Source organism: Heteronotia binoei, chromosome 15 (genome assembly GCF_032191835.1).
Source record: "Heteronotia binoei isolate CCM8104 ecotype False Entrance Well chromosome 15, APGP_CSIRO_Hbin_v1, whole genome shotgun sequence".
In the NCBI taxonomy this organism is placed as follows: Eukaryota; Metazoa; Chordata; class Lepidosauria; order Squamata; family Gekkonidae; genus Heteronotia; species Heteronotia binoei.
In genome coordinates, this window is record NC_083237.1 from 34,557,400 (window position 1) to 34,581,804 (window position 24,405).

A 24,405-nucleotide genomic window follows, 5' to 3' on the forward strand; every position below is an offset into this window, starting at 1 on the left:
TACAAATATGTATGTTTTATTAATACACTTTCTGCTTTCCTGCACAAAACACCAATGGGACACTAGCTTTGCCTACAGCCATCGTTACATGAAGCACTACCCATGGACCAGCTCATGTTTGAGCTTCATGCTTGCCATGTTAGTTTTGGTGGCCACCCTAACCCACTCCAGACAACAAATTGCACTTACCTAGGTAGCTCTGAGCCTTCCTAAAGTCTGCAAAGTAAAAGCAAGGAAGGTGATTGGGAAACTCATACTACATCATCAGCAGAACAAAAAGTCATTGAGGTGGAAGATTAATTTGATGGGGTAAACAGTCTGCAGGGAAAGAGTTACATGACATTGTTCTAGACATGTGAAATTGCTTTTCTGCTATTCAAATAGTTGAGAAGGAGTTACATGACATGACAAGACATGGGCTGGATACAACCAGTTTTTTTGCTCAGTCTCACCCAAATCGTGGGTCGTGGTTAAGAGAAGCGGACTCTAATCTGCAGAACTGGATTCAATTCCCCACTCCTCCACTTGAATCCAGCTGGGTGACCTTGCATCTGTCACAGTTCTCTCAGCCAAAAAAATACACCTAGCTATAGGTTCAGGCTTGCAGACAATTTTCAGATCTCCTGGCTACACAATTCTACATGCACTGCCATACAGTAATTAATTAATTTGAGTTGGGCAGAAGATGGCACCGAGCTAGCAGCTGTGGATGTCACAGTTCTGCAAATTGAATGTTTCTTATAACCTTATCTTACTTAAAATCTGGATTCTGTTTGAATTGTGATTTTAAATGTATGATACGACCCAGCATAATTAGAAGTGGTCTGCTTTTAATTAAGCTCCTGAGCTCTGATAATTGAGATAAACCAGGAACACCAAGAATGTTAAGGAGTAGTAAATAGCCCACCCATGTATTTTTAATGAAGGGTGCATGGCCAGTGACGTCATTTCCGGCGATGTCACCGGAAGCTGCGCCAACCCATGCATTTTAATGAAGGGGGCGTGGCCAATCACGTCACTTCCGGTGATGCCACCGGAAGCTCTGTCAACCCTTGCATTTTTAATGAAGGGGGCGTGGCCAGTAACGTCACTTCCGCTGACATCACCGGAAACTGCATCATCAGGGTCATGACCCCAATGACATCACCCAGGTCATGCCCCCACCCCCACGTGACCTAGCCCCCGCCAATCACCATCTATGCCCCACCATGACGTAGCTACCCCGCATAATTAATTAACTAAGCACCTCCTCCAGGAAATGGCCTTACTGACGCACACCACGTGACATAGCCAGGCCAATCAGCATCTATGTCCACCCCGCCGTGACCTAGCAACCCTGCATATTTAATTAATTAAGCACCTCCTCCAGGAAATGACCTTACTGACGCACACCACGTGGCGTAGCCAGGCCAATCAGCGTCTACGTCCACCCCGCTGTGACCTAGCAACCCTGCATATTAATAGAGCAGGCCAGAAATCACATGTGTAGCCCCCTCTCCTGCTCCCTTCTCCAGCACCACCCACTGCAGTGTCATTGAATTTCCGCCTGTGGCACCCCACCCCGGAAATTGGGGGTCGCCACTGAGAAGGCCTGAGTAGGGCCGTGTGACCCCTCTAACAACACGCCCAGTCACCTTTGTCCAATAGCAAATGGGGCCCACCCACCCAGCTCACCCTCACCAGGTTATTTTAGGAAAGAAGCCATTTGTGCTTGTACACACGTGCACAGGCTCTTGCTGAGAACATGGAAACTCTGGCCAGACCCTTGGTACTTTCCAGCCCGCTGCCATTGGTGAGATAAAATTTTAAAAAGAGATATGTGAGCAGTTCTGAGGATGATGAATTTGTTCCCACAAAGCTCCATTTCCCGGGGCCTGTTTTTGACGAAGAGACTCGCGTTAGTATGGACAGCGGGGAGACAACAGCTAACATGCTAGCTAAAAATGGCGTTTCCCAAATTTTGCAAGGCCTCCTGGAAGATTTCCCAGACGCTCAGGAACTTATTCCCTACAGCACCCAGGTTTTCCAAGAGATTCCTGATTCCCAAGAGCTGATTCCAGATGAGAACTCTATGGCACAGGTAATTTGGGAAAGGGGGAAAGTGGTGGTGGTGGCGGAATAGAAAAGGTTATTGGAAAAACAGGCTTTGCAAAGTGCTTTTAACTGAAAAAAATCTGCTTTTAATTTTCTAGTATTCTGCCTGCATTGGGCCACAAATTCCAGATTTAAAATTGGCTGAAGCCCCAGAGGAGAATATTCCTTCAGAGGCAAAAATCTCCACACAGGTATGGAGTCCAGTTGTTTAGCATTGTGTGGTGGGTGTGGGGGCTTGTCAAGGCTTGTAAAACTAAAATAAATGCTGTCTTTTTAACAGGAACAGCCAAAAATTCCATTTGGCATGATGCCCAGGGAACGAGCCATTGCCATGAGAAAGCTTTTAAGCATGGAAGTTTTTGAAGATTCTGACTGTATGCCACCCCGAAAACGGAAATCAGCAATGTCAGCATTAGTTCGTGCTGCTGTCTATTCGATAACAATGCATTGTATCAATGAATTTTTATATGATTCTTGTGAAGGATGCCAGCTTCAATCGCCCGGGCAGAGATCTCACGCATGTCTTTCGTGGTCTGAACAAATGGTAGACCGCAAGGTTAAATTTGTTATAGATGAAATGTCAATACATTCGATAATGCAAGTTGTGACCTCAGTTGCTTATTCATTGAAATGTCTGCTCTTCATGCAAGAGAATATGGACAAATATTTGATTTATTAAATAGAGTGGGAGACTCGGCAAATTCTCAGTGGCGGCCCCCAATTACCGGGGTGGGGTGCCACAGGCGGAAGTTCAATGATGCTGCAGTGGGTGGCACTGGAGAAGGGGGCAGGGGAGGGGGCTACACATGTGATTTCTGGCCTGCTCAATTAATATGCAGGGTTGCTAGGTCACAGCGGGGTGGATGTAGATGCTGATTGGCCTGGCTACGTCACGTGGTGTGCATCAGTAAGGTAATTTCCTGGAGGAGGTGCTTAATTAATTAAATATGCGGGTTTGCTAGGTCACGGCGGGGTGAATGTAGATGCTGTTTGGCCTGGCTATGTCACATGGTGTGCGTCAGTAAGGCCATTTCCTGGAGGAGGTGCTTAATTAATTAATTAATTATGTGGGGGTAGCTACGTCATGGTGGGGCATAGATGGTGATTGGCGGGGGCTAGGTCACGTGGGGGTGGGGGCATGACCTGGGTGATGTCATTGGGGTCATGACCCTGATGACGCAGTTTCCGGTGACGTTAGCGGAAGTGACGTTACTGGCCACGCCCTCTTCATTAAAATGCAAAGTTTGACAGAGCTTCTGGTGACGTCACCGGAAGTGATGTAATTGGCCATGCCCCTTCATTAAAAATGCATGGGTTGACACAGCTTCCAGTGATGTTACCGGAAATGATGTCACTGGCCACGCCCCCTTTATTAAAAATGCATGGTTGGGCTATTTACTACTTTAAGGCGATAAAGCTGCTGCTAGCTTCAGCCATTTCTCTTTTTGAAAAACAAAACATTTGCCGGCTTAAACAAGGAGGCCACAACTGCTAAAAACTGCTATCCCCTTTTAATTAGCTGATAGTCAATAGTTCAAGGCTGCAAGGCTCAACTATTTATTTATTTACTTATTGAGTGGATTTATAGTCCGCCCTGTCCCATAATGGGCTCAGGGTGGATTACAGCATAACAGAACAATTGAAAAATCCAAAAGGAAAAAATAAAACAATTAAAACAATTAAATACAATTAGATGAAAAGTTCGTGGATGGTGTAAGCACATTTTACAGATTAAAGCATGAATGTCCTAGGTGTAAAAGATGTCAAAGATGTTGGCCCTATCTCTAGCAATCAGGATGGTGAATTAGTGCAGAGGCGCCAGTTAGATGATATAATCAATAAAATAAGGACGCCCGCTTGCCCTAGCCAAAAGCCTGGCGGAATAGCTCTGTTTTACAGGCCCTATAGAATGGCAGTAAGTTCGGTAGGGTCTGAATCTCCATAGGGAGCTGATTCCACCAGGTTGGGGCCAGGGTGCTAACAAGAGCATAAGGGATTCAGAGGAGTCATTTACGCCTCTTGTTAACAAACAGAAAAAGATAGATTTTTTTGCAGCCCAGGAGACTCCAAAGTATAACAGATTCACTGCACGTTGCTTTACACCTTTGGCTGATGCTCTTAACTTAAATGGAAGTTTTACTGTGGATGCTGTCAACTCACCCACAATCAGTAACGAGCACAGAGGCAGCAGATAACTGCTTGAAGGAGCTCCCTACATTGATTGCTAAGACAGTGAACTGTTTTTTCACATCATTGATTTAAATTAGATCAAACCTCAAACAATTTAGGAAAATTGTAACTGGACTTAGTGTAATTAAATGTGCAAGTTATAATTTGCCCAATGTTTGGCCCTCCCGAGCTCCAGTCTTAAAGGTGGATGAGCCAAGTCTGAGCCAGAAGAAGATACATAAAGAGAAATCACCCAATATGATCTTGTAATCAAATAAGATCTGCTTAATTTTATGCCCTTATACAAGACAGATACCCTCCTGGAAGCCCAAGATACAAGTTGTTTCTCTTTGGAGGATGCTTTTCACAAAGAAAAAGACTTCAATAGATATAACATCTACGGAAATGTTAACTAGCAACAATCATTCGCAGAGGATTTTACTAAATTTTAACAGCTCCAGATGGCCATCTTTATTATTACACCAATCATGTGCCTGCAGCCCGCAGCGCAGCAGCTGGGCTGCAGAGGCACGAGTTTGCCTCCCGGACGGGGAGAGACAGAGGGCGCCCGTTTAGGCGCACAGGCTGGGGGGCGAGGTCTGGCTGATTGACAGCCAGACCTGCGCTCCTCTCAGTCTGCATCGGGCGTGTCTTTGGAAGGACGTCGGGAGAAGGCTTCGCTGTCGGCGGGCTATTTCTGCCGACGGAGCAGGCTGCGGCATGCGGTGGCGGTTCCCTTGAGGGTTTTTTGGCGTTGGTGGATGCATCATCGTCCTGGCTGAGTCCTTTCAATTATTGAGGGGGGTGGTCTGGCGTGGGCTGTCTGAGTGGCCCTGTGGTGCAGCGTGTTTAAACTGCATTACTGCAGTCTTAAGCTCTGCTCCTGACCTGATTTTTAGCCCCAGCAGAAGCTGAGTGTGTGTGGGGGGTGTTAGGGGGGAGGGATAGTGCCCTTGGAAGCGGCTCCTTTGAGGTGTTAAGAGCTGTGCATGGCCTGAGTTATAGCCCCAGCAGAGGCTGAGTTTTGGGGGGCTGGATAGTTCCCTCTGAAGCGACTTCTTTGAGGTGTGGCTGGGGGGTGCTGCTGGGGCCTGGTGGGCGGCCATTATAGGCGTCATTTTCTGCCCAGTAACAGGGCTGTCAGCCATTTTAGGTTTTGGCAACAGAAGGGGTGGTGGTGGCCATTTTAGGTACCCATTCTTGCCCGGTAACAGGGCTGTCGACCATTTTGAGTGCATTTAACAGAGGGGGTGGCGGCGGCCATTTTAGGCTCCAGTTTTGCCCGGTAACAGGGCTGTTGGCTGGTAACAAGGCCATTGGCCATTTTGGAGCTCATCTTTGGTATAGAGTTATTTAAGGGTGTTGTATTGCCGTCATGGCCGGTGGTAAGGGGTCTGGGAAGACTAAAGGCAAGAAGCCAATACCCAGGACACTCGGGCGCCGCCTAAAAGACCTCCATCTCCTGCATCTTCCTCTGATGAGGAAGATGATGGGGTGGTGGAGGCTAATATTTTGAGCAGACTGAGGGCTCTTGAGAAAGCGTTAGGTCTGCCTTGTCCTGGGGGGCTGGACGGTGCTGGGATGTCCAGGAGGGGTCGCCAAGCCAACATTTTAACTAGGCTTTCTCTCCTTGAGGGCAAGTCTGCTGGTGTATCCATGGATAATGATGCTGGGTCCAGTGGGGCTGATGTGGCAGCAGATGCTGGAGCATTTGGTCTGGGGACGGCGGTTGTTCCTTCTGGATGGTCGGGTAAGTTGGCAGGTAATTGTCAGATTGGTAGTGGTCAGGCTTGGCCATGGGATCCTTGTGGTCCTACCTTATTGGTTGGACAAGGTTGCCCCTTGACTAGTTCAGGCATTCCTTCTGCCTCAGGGTTTGGGTCTCCTTTTACCTGGCCTGGGTTTAGCGGGCAGGGGGGGCCTTACGGGGCTTGTTCTGGTGGCGGTCATTTGGGTATGACCGCCCCCTTTGTCCGGGCACCCTCCCTTTATGGGATGGTGCCTTTCACTTCTTTACCCTTTGGAGATGTTGCTCTTCCATTGGGTGACCACTTACTTTCCGCAATGCATGAGAAAATATTAAAAGGGGAGTATGTAGATATATTTTCCTTACTCTTCAGGGAGTTGGAGAAAAAAGATAAGGAGGATTTAGATGAAAAAGAGAAAGAAAAATTGAAGAAGCGTAAGGTGGACAGAACCTGGGCCAATTGGTTTCCAGGGTTTTGTATCTACGCAGGGGTGATCGCTCGGGCCCAGCCTTGGAGGGCTGCAGCCCTTTTTCAGTATTTAGATATAATATATAAGGGTTATACGGCTTTTAGTGGCCCGGCATGGCTGTAATATGACGAAGAGTTCCGGATGAGGGATGTCCTTTATCTGTCTCTTCCGTGGGATAGGATCCACCAGCTGCTTTGGCTGCAGGTCATGTACCCTGCTAGGCCTAATCTGGGTGACCGCTCTGACAGCTGCCTCTGCTGTGTCAGCTTCGTCAGGCTCTCCCCGCGGTGCTGTAGGGCAGGTGGTTCAACCCCGCTTGCTCTGCTGGGAGTTTGGTTCCCTCGGGGTTTGCAACAGGAAAGCGTGCTAGTTTAGGCACGAATGCCCCTTCTGCGGGGGCTCACATTCCTTTGACAGTTGCCCTAGGGCCAGGGGACGTAAGAACCCGAAAAAGCCTGGGGGAAGTGGAGGAGCCTTTCCAGCTAAAAAAGGGTCCCAGCCCGATAAGGGTGGGGCCTCTTGAATTGTGGTTGGCGGAGTATCCGAAGAGGGCCGATAGTTTGTATTTGTTGGTAGGTTTTAAGTTTGGTTTTAGGATCCCATTTCATGGGCCTAGAGTCCCGTTTCTTTCAGGTTTCTTTCAGGAGATAAAATAGCTAAGGAGCTAGTTGAAGGAAGGGTGTTGGGTCCCTTTTCATGTCCTCCAGTGAGTACTCTTAGAGTTTCTCCTCTGGGGGTGGTACCCAAAGAGACGCCTGGTGAATTTCGTTTGATTCACCACTTGTCTTTTCCTAAAGGAAAGTCTGTGAATGATGGGATCCCTGAGCACTTATGCTCGGTTAGGTATACCAGGCCGCTGGTGGGGTACCCTTGCTGTTTATGAGGTTAATTAATAAAGTGGCCCAATTTTATTCCAATACGTGGTTTCTGTCTCATTATTTCGTCCTTGGGGGGCAGAAAGTTTTCCTGAGATTCAGAGGGATATTCCGTCAGAGCCAACACGATTTTGCCACTGTTCTCAAGAATGCATCATGCAAAGACTCTGTTTAATACAAGTGACTCCTCCCTGAAAATTTCAACAGCATTACCTAATCAGGCAGAAAGCAGCATGTCTAGCACATTTAAAGATCTTCAAAGAGGAAACGGATGTCTTCATCTTGAAAACTCCATCGAAGACAATCTGCCTTACAAAGCAATCCCTTCAGATATCAAGCCTCTTGACTGTCATGGTGTAGGAAAGGAGTTTGGTTTTCACACTTGGGCAGTTGGTCAGCATTTCTCAAGAATTCTCAAATGCTTAGACACCGAGCCCTTCAATCGTTACCTAGAGGACCACAAGCTTGGACTGCTTGATTCTTTAATAGAGTGCCCAGCTCAATATAACCCACCTCCACTAGAACCAACTGTTGCAAATAATAGAAGGTTTGCCAACTCAAGAGTGGCTGTCTCACTGAACAATTTTGATCCCTGAACTTTTTCTGTAAGGAGAACAGCATCTGAGAATGTGGACATTTCCATGAGTCTGTGCAGCACTGCATCTACAACATGAGAAGTTGGACTTTACCCACTTCAGTGATTAGGAGTTAGAGCCAGCTGGAGCCCATGACAATGTAGGACTAAGCTCCTCCCCCCTCTTTTTATGTGACCTATCTTTTTATATTACTTTTTTTCCATCCCTCTCTTTTTATGTGACCCTTCATGAATGCTGGCTGGTTCTAAGTTTGTATTGCTACTTTCAGATTTGTTCTGATCTGTGTCCTGGTATTGGTTGTTGGTTGCTTTTGGGTATTGTCTTTGTGTGATTTTTCCCTCCGTGCTAGTAGAGTTTTTCTGTGGAAGAGTAGTTAATAAATTTTAATTACCAAACCTGCTGCAACGATATGCAGACCCCATAGGTTTAGTCCTTGTCTTATGCCAGAAAAAGTAGGGTACCTATGAGAAGACCTCTTTGCCCCCTTCCTCCCCTCCCCACCACATTTCCCTAGCAGTTCTTACAGCCATCCACCTTCCTCCTCTCCACCACCTTATCCCCTTTCCTTTTGCTGTTTTTCTAGCAGAAGCTCCTCTGCATATTAAGCCACACACCCCTGATGTAGTCAATCCTTCAAGAGCTTAGAGGGCCTTTCTCATCTCTTTCCCTGGCTGTCTCTGTTTCTTCCCCACCTCCTTGATACTTCCTTCTCTCTTCTACTGTAACGTACACGATGCGGAGACGTGAGTAGGGCAACATTGTTTATTAGGAGCACGTTGCAAGAAGAAGGAACACGCGGGCCGGGTCCCACTTATATACAATCCCTAGTACAGCCTACAGGGTTGGTCAGGCCAATCCTGACCCGTTGAACTTCCCGCCACAGCTGTTGATAGGCGGGGAGATTCGCGCCCTGCGCTGGGGCTTCTGGGACGGCCCAGTTGCCCCTGCGCCCGGTCGCATATTATTTACTGATACACTACACCCCTCCCCCCCTGGTTAATGAACATAGTCTTGCAGATATGCAGGAGGTCGGCGCTCTCTGGTGGACCGTCTGGGGAGGTCCTGTGGGGGAGGCGCCGCCACCGCGTCTGATGCAGCGGGGGACCCTGGTGCGGACGGTGGCGGCCGGACTGGTTCTTCGGCACCTTCGGGCTCTGGCGGTTCCGGTGCTACCTGGGCCGGCGTTAGGGGGGATGGGGCCGCGTCCTCCGGTCGGTCCCCGATGAGCTCCTCTCCGGCTCTTGCCTCTTCTGTGTCCGCCAGTTCCTCTGGTAGCGTGCGGCGCCTCAATTGGTCTATGTGCCGCCGTAGTACCTGGCCCCCCTCAGTTGATATGTCGTAGTGGCGGGACCCGGTGACTCATAGCACTCGGCCCGCCACCCAATTGGGCCCCCTTGCGTAGTTCCGGGCGTAAACCGGGTCGCCCGCGAAGAAACCCCTGACTGCGTCCCGGACCTCGGGGCTCTCGCGGGTGTCTGACGCCCGGTCAGGGTGTAGTCTGTCTAGCCGGGTTATGAGCTTTCGTCCCATGAGGAGCTCGGCCGGGCTAACCCCCGTGACCGGGTTGGGGGTGATCCTATTGTCGAATAGGAATGCCGCTAATCGGTGGTCCCAGTCTCCCTGTACAATACGGCCCAGGGCTTCCTTGGTGGTGCGGACCATCCGCTCTGCCTGACCGTTGGTGGCTGGGTGGAAGGGGGCCGACCTTATGTGCCTAATAAGGTATCGCTGGAGGAACGCCTGGAAGTCTGCGGACGTGAAAGTGGTCCCATTGTCCGAGACTATGGTGTCCGGGATGCCGTGTGTGCTTAAGACCCTGCGTAATGCTCGGATTGCGGCTGCGGACGAGGTGGACCCTACGGGGATGACCTCGAGCAACAATTATCATGAAGATCTGCCCCTGGAACGGCCCCGCGAAGTCGAGGTGGAGTCTCGACCATGGTTTCCTGGTGGACTCCCACCTAGTGGCGGGGGCGCTGGGAGGCTCGGGCCGCGACTCCTGGCACGTCTGGCACCTGCGGACCCAACTCTCTATTTCCCCGTCCATTCCCGGCCACCAGACGTAGCTTCTGGCCAGGGCCTTCATACGAACTATGCCGGGGTGGGTCTCATGGAGGGATTCTAGAACCCGCTTTTGCAGCGGGGGCGGAATCACCACCCTACTTCCCCATAGTAGGCACCCTTTGTGGGCTGCTAGTTCCTCCCTCCTGACCTTATAGGGTTTGAAATCTTCCCCCATGTTCCCCTCTGGCCACCCCCTCACCACCCAGTCGAGCACCCGTGCAAGTGTCTTATGTTTCTGGGTGGCCTTGGCGACCTCCGCTGCGTGAAGGGGTGGCTCTGGGAGGCTCTCCATCAGCATGACCTGGTGTGCGGGGGCGGGGTCTGGACCCATTTCCGGGAGCGGCAAGCGGCTGAGCGCGTCTGCGTGCCCCATAGCCTTGCCGGCCCGGTGTACCAGTGTGTAAGTGTAGGAGTTGAGGAATTGATTCCACCTCAACACACGCTGTGACAGGATTTGGAGGGTTTGTCGATCTGGGGCCAGCAGACCTAAGAGGGGCTTGTGGTCCGTGGCTATGGTGAACCTCCGCCCGTACAGATACTCATGGAACTTGCGGACCCCCGCCACGATCGCCAGAGCCTCCTTGTCTATCTGCGCGTAATTGCGCTCTGCCGGTGTCAGTGTGCGGGAGTAGTACGCTACCGGCACCTCCCTCCCGTCCGAGAGTTGGTGCCCCAGGACTGCTCCCACCCCATACGGCGACGCATCGCAAGCCAAGATGACGGGGAGGCCCTCGTCAAAATGGTGGAGCACCGCGTTGGACACCAGAACGTCCTTGACCGCCTGAAACGCGGCGGCTTGTCGTTTGCCCCAAACCCAAGGGGCTTTTTTATCCAGTAGGCGGTGTCTCCCCGCTTCTCCCTCTTGACTTTGAGCCCCGCAGCCTGGAACCGGCGGAGCACCTCTCTTAGGCGGTTGCCGAATTCTTCGGGGTCCGGGGCGGCGATTAACACGTCATCAAAAAACGGCTGGACTCCCGGGATCCCTTTCAGGAGAGCGTCCATTATACTCTGGAAGATCCCGGGAGCGACGCTAACCCCGAATTGGAGCCTCCTCACCCTGAAGGCCCCCCTGTGTGTCACTATCGTTTGGGCTTCCGCTGTCTTAGCATCTACCGGGAGCTGTTGGTAGGCCTGTGCCAGGTCCAGCTTCCCGAAGATCTTGGACCCCGCTAGGGCAGCCAGAACGTGGTTTACCACCGGCACTGGGTAGGGGTTATCCTGTAGTGCCTTGTTTATCGTGCATTTATAGTCTGCACAGATCCGCACCTCCCCGTTTGGCTTGATGGGGGTTACGATGGGGGTCTCCCAGGTGGCATAGTCCACAGGCTCCAGGACTCCCTGGGCTGTGAGGCGGTCTAGTTCGGCCTCTATTTTTGGCTTTAAAGCGAACGGGACCCTCCTCGCCTTGAGCCGAATCGGCCGGACCGTGGGGTCTAGCGGTAGGGAGATGGCCGGCCCTTTGTAGCTCCCTAGAGACCCATCGAACACGTCAGGGAACTCTTGGCATATCTCCCCGAACCCCCTGGGTGTTAGGGTTTGCCCCACCCCTTCCACCCGGATCCCCAAGGGTTTGAACCACGCCAGTCCCAGCAGGGTGGCAAGCTGGCGCTTTACCACCAGGATGTCCAGCGGGCCGTAGAAGGACCCCCTCTCGACTTGCACCCGCGCCCACCCCGCAATTTGCACCGGGTTCTTCTGAAAGTCCCGGAGTATGAAGTTCGCCGGCCGTAGTTGCAGCCGCTGCCGGGGGCACAGTTCCCTCAGGGTCTCCTCCGCTATGAGGGAAATGGAGGAACCTGAGTCCACCTCCATTTGGCAGGGGTTCCCTTCGATGAGGACTGCCACTTTAATTTTATCGGGGGTGGCGAGGGGCAAGTTCAGTACCTGTAGGGACGTGGAGTCTGCTGAGTGGGACTCCGCTGACTCGTGGTGCGTGGTTGGCCTCCGGCGGTTGAGCTTGGCCCGGCAAGCCCTGGCGATGTGGCCGGTCTTCCCGCAGCTCCGGCAGTCCCAGGTCCGGTACTGGCAGTCTCTCCGATCGTGGGAGTCGCCGCAGCTGGCGCACTTGGTGGCCGGAAGGAACCCTCTCCGACGCCGGTGGTCGATCGGCCGCTCGGGGGCGTTGGGCCGCTCTGTTGGGTGGGCCGGCGGGGCGGCGCAGCTGGTAGGCTTCTCCCTCCTCCGTGCGGTCGTGGTCCAGCTCCTCGTGGTGGACGGCGTCTGACCGGGTCTTGGGAAAGGTCCTGGCGGTCCTCTCGAACGCCACCGCTTCGCTGAAGGCGCTCTGGAGGGTGAGCTCTTCTTTGGCGAAGAGCTTCTGCTGGAGCCTCTCGTCGCGGAGGCCCCACGTGAATCGGTCGGCCAGGGTGTCTTCCAGCTGGGGGAAGTTGCAGTTCCCGGCGATCTTGCGGAGGGCTGCCAGATAGTCGGCGGCCGATTCTCCTGCCGCCTGGTCCCTCCTGTGGAACAGGAATCTGCGAGCCACCCGTGAGGGCTGCGGCAAGAAGTGGCCTGTGAGGAGTCTGATGATCTCCTCGTAGGATTTCTCCGCCAGGCGGGCGGGCGCCGAGAGACCCTTTGCGATCTCGAACGTGGCAGGCCCGCATACGCTCAGGAGAACATCCCTCTTTGCTCCGGCGTCGGTGACCTTGTTGGCCCGGAGGTAGAACTCGACCCGTTCCGAGTAGGACTCCCAGCCCTCTGGATTTGCAGGGTCGAAGGGCTCGAGGTAGCCGGTGATTCCGCCCTGGTTGGCCATGGTGGCGGCGGCGGTCGTGACCGGTCGTTCGTTGCCCAAGATCTCCATCGTAGCCGATTAGGCTAGGATCCCATCCTCGTCGCCAGTGTAACGTACTCGATGCGGAGACGAGAGTAGGGCAACATTGTTTATTAGGAGCACGTTGCAAGAAGAAGGAACACGCGGGCCGGGTCCCACTTATATACAATCCCTGGTACAGCCTACAGGGTTGGTCAGGCCAATCCTGACCCGTTGAACTTCCCGCCACAGCTGTTGATAGGCGGGGAGATTCGCGCCCTGCGCTGGGGCTTCTGGGACGGCCCAGTTGCCCCTGCGCCCGGTCGCATATTATTTACTGATACACTACATCTACCTTGCTTTTTTTTTTTGCCTTACCTGTTCCTCCCTTTCCAGCTTCACTCTTCCAATCCAATCCAATCCCATCCCATTTTATCTTTTTCAGTTTATCCTCCCCCAGTATCCTTACCCTCCCCCCAGTATTGGTATTAACCGAGGCTGAGAATTCTCAGCAAAGTTAGAAAGTAAGTTCTGTGCTTTTTAATCTTTAAACAAATATTTCTTTACTCTACTTGTATATGTCAGACGATGGAGGTTCAAAGTAAACGGACTTCCATTTGTTACAATGTTAAGACGTTTATTTGATAACTCAAGGTTCTGGACAAAGGAGCATTGGAACTGATGCCCGTTGGCGGGAAGGAGAATGCTTTAAACAGTATACATCAAAGGATTTCTAAACAATTCTACATTCTCACACTGCTAGGATACATGTAACACCTTCTCTTCTCCTTATCTCTTGTGGTTCCTTTTCTCACGGAAGAGCCCTGCTGGCTCTCCTTGAGGCATGCTATCTTCAAAGGGTTGTTGCTTTTGTTAGTACTATGAAGTGGAATTCACAGCAGGGGTTAGTAACATCTCTGTCTCTACTTTGGTATGCAAGGCCTCTGCTTCAGGTTTAGTAGCAAATGCTCAAAATGGAGTTAGTCATGTCAGGCTATATTGCATATCAATCATGTATATCAGCATAATATCAAAGCTCTCCAGGGTCTGACATACCGCCCCCCCCCCTAAGCTCTTGCTTGGGGTTTGTTTGGGTGCAGTAGGTAAAACTTCTTCAGAAGAGAGGGGGCCCGCAGGTCAGTTGATTTAACCCACTCATCACAACTAGGAGGAAAGTACTTTCAACGGACCAGATAGTACAACACCCCTCTTTGGATTTTTGAGTCCAGCACCTCCTGCACCTCATGGTGACTCTGACCCTTCACTTGAATAGGAGTGGGCTCTGGAGGGTGGGGGTGCCATGACGTAATTCCAGGATCTTTCCGAAGAAGACTGCAATGGAAAACAGGATGAATTTTACTAAACATTTTAGGAAGGTCCAATTCTACTGTCACTTTGTTTATTACTCGTCTTATTTTAAATGGACCCAGGAACTTGTATGCCAATTTTTTACAAGTCTGTGGTAATGGTAGATTCTTGGTTGACAGGAACACACTCTTCCCCACCTTAAAGTCCCACTCTGGGGAGTGCTTCTTGTCAAAATAAGCTTTATAGTCCTTTTTAGCCATTTCTAAGTTCTCCTGAATGACTGCCCAGCCTTTCCTCATGCCTTCCCACCATTGCTGGCAGGAGGTAAGTGGCGCTGTTCCCTCGGGACTGGGCAGCAAGGGGAACGGCTTGCCTTCGTAGCCGTTCACTATTTGAAATGGCGAGGCTTTGGTGGAGCTGTGCAGGCTGTTGTTGTACCCGTACTCAGCAAACGGGAGTAGCTCTACCCAATTTGACTGCTGGTAGTTTATATAGCATCTTCAATACTGTTCGAGAAGACTGTTTACGTGTTCCGTCGGTCTGTCTGTCTGGGGGTGGTAAGTGGAACTCAGACCCTGCTCTATTCCCGCCATTTTGTAAAACTCCCGCTAGAAGTTGGCAACGAACTGTGGCCCGCAGTCGCTAATGACCTTGTCAGGGAACGAGTGTAGTCTAACCACGTGATAGAAAAATAAATAAGCCAGTTTCTTAGCTGTGGGCAATTGCTTGCAAGGAATGAAATGCGCTTGCTTGCGCTGGTGGTCTACCACCACCAGCACCACTGTTTTCCCCTGGGAGGCTGGGAGCTCCACTATAAAGTCCATTGAGACTACCGACCATGGTCTGGTGGTGGTGGGGGTAGGTTGCAATAATCCCGGTGGCTCCTCCCCTTTCCATTTGGCCATGACACAAATGGGGCAAGGTCCCACAAACTCAGAAATGTCCTTTTTCATCTGTGACCACCAAAACTGGTGATTTACTAGATGCAGCGTTTTTACATAGCCGAAATGGTCCGCCAGCTTGCTGCAGTGGCAGTGCTGCAGAACTTCAGCTCGAAGGGTCTTTGGTACATAAAACCTCCCCTCGTAGTACCAAAAGCCCCCTTCCCCCTTCAGAATGCCTTCCAGCCTCCGCTCTCCTTCTTTTTCTGTCTTCTCGATCAGTCGGTTGCCCCCCCACGGCTCTGGCCGCCTGGTCTTCTTCCCGGATCGGGTGGTCACCCCCCCAGCCACTGCGGAGGGGGGAATGATGGAGTCTGTGATTTCCTCCCTCTGGCTCTCATGCTGGGGCAAGCGTGAGAGTGCATCTGCCAGGAATTTCTTGGAGCCTGGGATGTGCCGGAGCACAAAGTTGAATTTTGCAAAGAATCCCGCCCACCGGATTTATTTAGCTATTAGTTTCCTCCGGCCTGTAAGAGCCTCCAGATTTTTGTGATCAGTCCATATTTCAAACGGCACCCTGGCCCCTTCTAACCAGGATCTCCAAGTCTTTAGGGCATACATTACAGCGAACGCCTCTTTGTCCCAGACCGACCAGTTGCGCTGTTTGTGCAAGAATTTGCGTGAAATGTAAGCACAGGGTCTCAACCTCCCCTCCTCATCTTTCTGCATTAATATGGCTCCGATGGCCACATCGGAGGCGTTGTATTGGACCATGAAGGGTTTTAGTTCGTTCGGGTGGGCCAGTACTGGTTCACTAGTGAACAGTCTTTTAAGTTCATCAAACGCTGCCTGGCACTTAAGTGTCCACAGCAGCTTGGCCCCCAGCTTTTTGGTCTCCGGCCCCTTCCCCTTGGTTTTCAGCAAATCGGTCAGGGGCAACATTACTTGGGCGAACCCCTGGATGAACCCCCTATAGAAATTTGCGAACCTGAGGAACGATTGGAGCTGTTTACATGTCCTCGGGGGTTCTCACTCCAGCACTGCTTGTATTTTGGCTGGGTCCATCGCCAGTCCCTTCCCGGACACCCGAAACCCCAGGTAGTCTAGTTCCGTTTGGTGAAACTCGCATTTCGACAGCTTGGCATACAGTTTGTGCTGATACAGGGTGGAGAGTACTTTTCGCACTAGGGGCACATGGGACACTAAATCCTTCGAATAGATAATGATATCATCCAGGTACACCACCACCCCTTTGTACAGGTATTCTCGGAGTACTTCATTTATAAAGTTCATAAAGACTCCGGGTGCCCCTTGTAGACCAAAAGGCATCACAACATATTCAAATTGTCCCATGGGGGTGTTAAACGCCGTTTTCCATTCGTCCCCCTCTTTGATTCTGACTCGAAAGTAAGCGTCCCTCAGGTCTAGCTTGGTGAACACGGACCCCTCTGACACCGTACTTAACATGTCCTTGATTAGTGGGATGGGGTAGGCATTTGACATTGAAATCCCATTTATCCCATGAAAGTCTGTGCAAAGTCTCAGACTCCCGTCCTTCTTCTTCCGGAAGAGGACCGGGGCGGCGTGGGGGGCCGTCACTGGTCTAATGAATCCCCGCTTCAAATTTTTGTCAATAAACTTTCATAACTCTGCTTTCTCTGCCCACCCCATCGAGTACAATTTAGCTTTCGGCAACTCCTGCCCTGGGATCAACTCAATAGCACAGTCTGTGTCCCTGTGGGGTAGCAGCTCGTTGGCCTCCTACTCACTAAACACTTTGCGGATGTCCTGATTCTCCTTTGGGATGGAGCGGACCTCTTCCACCGACACACACATTTTTTCGTTCACCAGGGGAGGTGTTGGCCCCCATCGTCCCTGCCAGTGGTGGTGGGTGCACTGCCGATCGGTAAAGTCTATCGTTTGCGCCCCCCACTGTATGTCCGGCTGGTGGCGGGCCAACCATCCCACCCCCACCACCACATTGAAAGATGAGGAGGGGGCTATGACGAAAACCTCCACCACCCAGTGTTCCTTTATTCCTACTGGTAGTCCCTGGGTCTCTTCCATGCAGGGTTCCCCTCTCATGGCTGTCCCGTCCTTCTGCTCGAATTGGATCAGGTGGGGGAGGGGGACTCTAGACAGTCCAAGGGTGTCTACAAGTCTCGGGGTGATGATCTCGCAGGTGCAGCCCGAGTCTATTAAGGCTCGGGCGTGCATGAACCGCTTCAGCTTCGGGTTCAACAAAGTCACTGGCACAAATAGTAGGGCCCCCGTTATTCTCACCCGAAGTGGTACCATCAAATTTACAACCTGCCGTCTGGCACCCCTCAGTGCAGGTCGCTCTCGTTTTCCGCCAGCTCCGGCTCCCATGACTCCTCGCTCGAGTCCTTGGTGATTATAGAATCCTCGTCAAGTGTCATGGATGTGGCGATGCTGCCCCGACTGGGCTCTTTGGCTTTCCCTGTCGTCTTCTTTGTACCGGCGGCTGTCAGCTTTGCTGTTAGAGGGGGGGCTCGGGGTTTTTCCGGGCAGTTGGCGGCCAGGTGCTTTGGATCGCCGCACCGAAAGCATCGACGCCCGAGGGCAGGTTTAGGCACCCCCCCCTGGGCCGTTGCTTTCTTGGGTTCAGCTTTGGCTCCGGCTTTGGCCTCGTGCCCCCCTTTCGCTCCCTGCTGCTGCTGGCGCTGCAGGGCTACATGCTTCATGTTGGTCTCGACTTCTCCGGCCAGTTGTATCCAACCCACCAGTGTTGTGGGTCGGGCCTGCTGAAAGGATCGGTCGAGAATGCTCGCGTTGAGGCCCCACTGGAAGGCTTCGACCTTCATCCTCTCATTCCACCCTTGGACTTTGGAGCAATGGGCTCTGAAGTCGGTGGCATATTCCCTCACCGTTTTCGCCCCCTGTTGTAGCTCTCGCAGGGCGGTGAGGGCCCAGACCTCTTGCAGCGGGTCGCCGTACTGTTGCAGCATGGCTTGTAGGAACCCACTACAGTAGTCAGTTTGGGGCCCCAGGTCTCGTACAGGCTGACGAACCATCACCTTGCCACTCCCTTCAGCTTCGACCCCAAATAGTCCACTCAGCTAAGCTCGGTCGGGAATGTGTTTCCCCAGTGGGTCATGAAGCTGTTGCACTGGATGGTGAAATACTCCACCTCCTCCGGGTCGCCATTGAACGTGATGTGCAGCTCTCGGCCCCTGCCTCCGCCCCAGGGCATGAGGGGTTGTGGGCTGGCTGGGGCCATCGACCAACCTGGTGGGAGTGCTGGCATCGGTGGAACTGCCGGGCCCGGGACTGGCAGCGTTCCCACCGGGCCCGGCGGCCCAGCTGGTTCCCCCGGCAGAACCCTCAGTTGGTCTGGCTGCGGCACTGGCGGTCTGGTGGCAGCCCGGCTGGCTCTCTGGGTGGGTCCGCGGGTAGATCCAGCGGTGGCCCCGTTGGCTCTGGCCGTGGTGCCGGTTTGCCCGGTTGGGACCGTATCTGCTCCCGCATCCGATCCAGTTGTCTTTGCACCTCGTGTGCGATGTGCACGGTGTTTGCCTGGATCTCGTTTCGGATTTCTCGTATCCAAATCCGCATCTCGTTTCTCAGCAGTTGGACGTCCTCTCCCCCCTTCAGGGTCCGGTCCTCGTCTTCCCCTGGGCCCCCACCTCGGTCCTCACCGGTCAGGACGTCCTCTCCTTCATTCCGGTGAACAGGTTCCCGAAGCGCCCGGCTGCCTCGTCCATGAGCACGGTTGAGGTGCGGGGCTTCCACTTCCGTGGGGTGACAAGTAGGGTTGAGAAATGCAGCGGAGCTCCCCCCTTCCATCTGTCGACTGTGACTCCCAGTGGGATCTCCGGCTCCTCTATGAGTTCGATGGGTTCTCCGTTATCCAGAACTTTGGCAGCCATCCAGCTAAAAAGTTGCCGGTTCAGATAGACCCGTATTGGATCAGTTCCAAAATGTCAGACGATGGAGGTTCAAAGTAAATGGACTTCCATTTGTTACAATGTTAAGACGTTTATTTGATAACTCAAGGTTCTAGACAAAGGAGCATTGGAACTGATGCCCGTTGGCGGTAAGGGGAATGCTTTAAACAGTATACATCAAAGGATTTCTAAACAATTCTACATTCTCACACTGCTAGGATACATGTAACACCTTTTCTTCTCCTTATCTCTTGTGGTTTCCTTTCTCACAGAAGAGCCCTGCTGGCTCTCCTTGAGGCATGCTATCTTCAAAGGGTTGTTGCTTTTGTTAGTACTATGAAGTGGAATTCACAGCAGGGGTTAGTAACATCTCTGTCTCTACTTTGGTATGCAAGGCCTCTGCTTCAGGTTTAGTAGCAAATGCTCAAAATGGAGTTAGTCATGTCAGGCTATACATTGCATTTCAATCATGTATATCATAGCATAATATCAAAGCTCTCCAGTGTCTGACATATATGTCTCAGTGAATATTATTATTTCCTTGTATATTTTCACTGTTGGGCAATAATCCAACTGAGTAGGATGGGTGTCTCGGCTTAGGGAAGAAATGAAGTATTGACAGGGTCAGGATCCTTTTTAAAGTCTATCTTTGATTTTATATTAAATTTAGATATTTATAGTTTTATATGGCATTTTCTTTTATAATATAGTTGTATTGCCTCCTATTTCCTATTATCTGGATTCTTATCAACAAATGCCTAATAAAGGTTTCAGTATCAGTATCAATTAATTAATTTATCCCTCTGTATCCCAGTTCCTGTCCCACACAGCTTTTGTCCATGCAGTTCCAATGATGTCCAGCACAATCTTTTTTGGGGATCAAAGGGGACAATCTCCTCCCATTTTCACCAGGAGAAAAACTGGTTGGATCAAACCTCATATCTCTCCATGAGATATCTGATTCAAGAATGTCTCTTTAAAGTCAGTTGAAAGAATTGGCCACAAAGAAATCAAGGTTTTAAAAGAATCATAAGAGCCATCAAAGTCATGCCATTGTTGTATGGCAAAATCTTGTTCACAAGAGTCTCCCACCAACTAATGCACATGGTTCAGTACAACACACACCCAAGACAGATCATTTTATGATAATGATTTAAGAGATAATGATTTAAGATGCAATTATTTCATATGAAGCCTTACCTAGTTCAGTTTGTATTCTTTCTGAAATAGAAAGACTTGGTGTTAGTATTGCCTTGAATCTATCCAGGAAGACATTTCCTTTGACACATTTGGGGCCAACCCAGATGAGATACTGGAATGGAGCTCCAGTTTTAATTGCAGTGGCCCAAACAGCTTACAGCCTCAGCTAAGGAACTTCTGCAGCTCATCTTCCTTCCTTGTTACCTGTGTCCCTTTCAATACTCCCTCTAAGCTGTGGAGTCTTGTGAGAAAAAAATTCTACTTTGTGACCTACTGGCAATAAAGTTGTGAGCAAGCAATTTGGCTACTGAATAAATTAGTTTGCTCAAGGGTCATTTTTCCTGAGCTAAGACAAAAATGTGTGAGCTGGGGGCTAAGAAACTGTGAGCTAGCTCATACTTACTCAGCTTAGAGGGCACACTGGTCCCTTTAAATTTTGTTCTTTATGTTGCGGGGCCAAAAGTCTTCATTGTATGTGTGGTGGGGTATAGGGTGGTACTGGAGGGCATGGCCCCCATTTGCCATGTTTAAAATGGTGCTGTGAAGATTCATTCTCAGCTCTTCACTTGTCTGCTTTGACTCTTCCACCACAGAAACGACCATTGGCTTGATCTGTATGAAAAGCCAGACCAGATACTCTTTTCAAACTATATGTTAACTCTGGAAGTTATGGCTGGGATCTCATATCTTTTTTCTGCATGCGGTTCTGTCATGTGTTGCAAAGACAGTCAAGTAGGCAGGTGCATTCTGCTGATCAGTGGAAGACAATAGTCTAGCAAAAGCAGACATGCTTAGGGCTAGAGGAAATGGGGCAGCTTCTGCAGCATCCAAAGAGGTATGCATAGAGGAAAGTATAGGGTCCAACCCTGTGTGCAGTCCAAAACTCTGGGGAGTAAGTCCAATTGAATTCTTTGGAATCTGCTGTATGTCTGTCAGCCATATTGTGGGAACTAGTAATCCTTTAATTTTATGTAGGTCACTGGAATGAGGGTTAATTTTGTTTAGGGGTTCCTAACTGTGGTAAGATGCATGTATAAGTCCCATTTCAGTTTCTGGTTGGCATATAATATTTTCTACCCACCATGCAGCCAACAGAAGGTCCAGGATCTTACCTAAATATCCTCGCATCTCGTTGATACCTGAAAGAAGCCAGATAGAATACAAAGCAACACTGGTCAGGAAGAAGAAAGTCATCCTCATCCAGTCAGCTTTCAGATCCACATGTTGGTGATAACAAGAGCAACATATGAACACTGAAAACTTAATAAGTTTGTTTTCATTGATTGTGACATTCTAAGCCTGTGTTGTGTTTGAGTTGGATCCAACCAGTTGTTCTGGTGAAAAGATAATGATGGAACCCTCTTGACTACCCATCTAAGCTGAGCAACATGGGACCTGCATGGATAAAAGTCACAAGGGATCAGCTTGAAGTAAGGAGGGAAGCTGGATGAGATAATGTGAAAAAAGCCGCTTGGATCCAACTCAGTATTAATATCATGTCTCTTGTATGTTTATTTCTGGATAAGCAAACAAACAAACAAAAAGGCTGCAAACCAAAATATAAATATTTCTTAAGTAAATTCACAAATGTCAAAATTATCAAAAAGAAGCCAACAGGCTATGTATAAATATCAGTTATTATACATACACCCAAGTTAACCATACATACAAATAATACAAACATATAATTATATGATTTTAAGCTGCGCCTTGCCAAAGGCTGAGCACATCTCACAGAGATCTGAGAGGAGCAGAGCAGCTCTGATAGCTGAGACAGCTGGAGAAATTCCTGAGAATTTCTGAGTTTTGAAGGACTTCATTCTGAGATTTGTGGGGCTGCCTAAAATTCTGAGGTGTGATAGCTGGGGAACTGCTCTTTGTTTGGTTGACTGCTCTTTGTTTGGTTGACTGGGCTAAGGGTGAAAGAGATTGAGAGTGATTGCTGCTGATTGCTGAGGAGTGCCTCTGCTCCACCCTCTTTGCATTTTAAGCTGCGCCTTGCCAAAGGGCTCTTGGCCTGTGGCTCTTCGCCTGGGGGCTCCCTAAGGACCAGGAACCCAGATCCCTGATTTCCTTGTTCTCCCAAATAAGGTAAGTTCCCAATAAGGTAAGTTAAGGTAAGGTAAGTTGACCCTCCAGAAGGGGAGCCGCTTAAACAAACAGCATTTAAAGAGGACTGTATATATATATAATGAAGATATATATATAATGAAGATAGAATGCCAGCAGGGGGTTGGGGGCTTTCCAGTGTTTTGCACTGAGTGTCACATGTACGACTATCTGCCCAAAGGACAGAAGTCTTGGGTGTGTGCTCGATGCAAGGAGCTCCTGGTCCTCAGGGAACAGGTTCGTACCCTTGAGGCCGAGGTGACTGCCCTGGGGAAGCAGAGACGGTCAGTTAGGCACTTGGGGAAGACTCTCGGGGGCGTATTAGATGAGCCCCGCTCTGAACGTAGCAGCCCCGTTGCTGCCAGAGAGCGTGAGGGTCGAGAGGGAACAGGGCACTGTGCTGAGGATAAGGGGAATGCGCCCTCAGAAGGGACCTCTTCTTCGGTTGGTGAGCTGGAATCCTTTCGCTCCAAGGAACCATCCCTGAGCAAGGGGAGGGGGGGGGTTGGTAGTTGGTGATTCGATCCTTAGGCAAGTAGACAGCTGGGTGGTGAAACCGCGTACTGACCATATGGTGACTTGCCTGCCTGGTGCAAAGGTAGCGGACATTACGCGTGTAGTAGATAGGCTGATAGACAGTGCTGGGGAGGAGCCTGTGGTCGTGGTACATGTTGGCACCAACGATGTGGGGAAATGCAGTCGTGAGGTTCTGGAGGAAAAATTTAGGCTACTAGGTGGGAGACTTAAGGCCAGGACCTCCAAGGTAGCCTTCTCGGAAGTGCTACCTGTTCCATGTGCAGGGCAGGAGAGACAGGCACAAATTAGAAGTCTCAATGTGTGGATGAGACGATGGTGTAAGGAGGAAGGGTTTAAGTTTGTTAGGCACTGGGATGATTTTTGGAACAAGAGGGAGTTGTACAAAAGAGACGGTCTCCACTTGTCCCCGGATGGAACCAGGCTGCTGGCGCTTAAAATCAAAAAGGTGGCAGAGCAGTTTTTAAACTAAATCTTGGGGGAAAGCCGACAGGAGATGAAATGTCTCTGGTTCGGGAGGACTTGTCTCAAAGAGATGAAGGGTTGGCTGCTATTTTTCTACTGGGTAACGGACCAGAGTTGTCCACTGTGATGGTGACAAACAGTATGGACTGTCTGCCAGAGTCTCGAGGTGGCAGGAGGAAGGTGGCGGGCCTAGCTTGCCTGGGAAATTATAGATGTTTGTATGCAAATGCTAGAAGTGTTTGAAGTAAAATTGGTGAATTGGAATGTTTAGTGTTGGGAGAAAACATAGACTTTGTGGGAATTTCAGAAACTTGGTGGAATGAGGAGGATCAGTGGGATACAGTGATTCCTGGATATAAGTTATATCAGAAGGATAGGGAGGGAAGGGTTGGAGATGGGGTGGCTCTGTATGTCAGAGAGGATATACGGTCCAGTAAGACTGAGGTCAGAGAATTAGATTCACTTTTAGAAATGCTTTGGGTTGAAATAGAGGGCCCAAAAGGAAATTTAACTATGGGAGTTTGTTATCACCCACCAAATCAAAAGAGAGAGGACAATTATAATATGATGGAAGGCTTAAAGATAGCAGCTAAATGTAAAAACTGTGTCGTAATAGGTGATTTTAACTACCTGCAGATTGATTGGGTCAATATGTGTTCTGGTAGAGAGAAAGAGACTGAGTTTCTTGATGCTCTCAATGACTGTGCTATGGAGCAGATTGTCTCAGAACCTACCAGGGGTTTGGCGATCCTGGATTTAGTCCTAAGTAATGCCGAAGACTTGGTGAGAGATGTAAAAGTGATTGTGCCGCTTGGGAGCAGTGACCATAATGTTATTGATTTCACCGTTTGTATAAACAGGGAGTTGCCCAAAAAGACCGCCACAACCACGTTTAACATTAAAAGGGGTAAATACACTGAGATGAGGAGGCATGTGAGGAGGAAACTGAAAGGAAAGGTAAATACGGTCAAAACCCTTGGGGAAGCTTAGACACTATTTAAAACTATAATCCTAGAAGCTCAGATAAAATACATACCACAAGTTAGGAAAGGCACAAACAGGCATAAGAAAAGGCCTGCATGGTTAACAAACAAAGTAATGGAAGCTGTAAAAGGTAAGAAGGACTCCTTTAAGCGATGGAAAACCAGTCCAAGTGAGATTAGTAAAAGGGAGCACAGGCTGTGGCAAATCAAATGTAAGACTGTGATCAGGCAGGCAAAAAGGGACTAT

General features: G+C 50.2%; 1 protein-coding gene across 1 annotated transcript in view; it reads right to left on the bottom strand.

Moving 5' to 3' along the window:
• Positions 1 to 24,405, bottom strand: part of LOC132584521 (butyrophilin subfamily 2 member A2-like) — a 48,180-nt gene that overhangs the window by 3,260 nt on the left and 20,515 nt on the right. The window contains exons 8-10 of the mRNA XM_060256417.1: positions 21,180 to 21,206; positions 20,068 to 20,088; positions 190 to 216 (exon numbers count right to left, since the gene is read on the bottom strand). Of these exons, the coding sequence (XP_060112400.1) occupies positions 190 to 216; positions 20,068 to 20,088; positions 21,180 to 21,206 (75 nt within the window). The remainder of the gene's footprint in view (positions 1 to 189; positions 217 to 20,067; positions 20,089 to 21,179; positions 21,207 to 24,405) is intronic.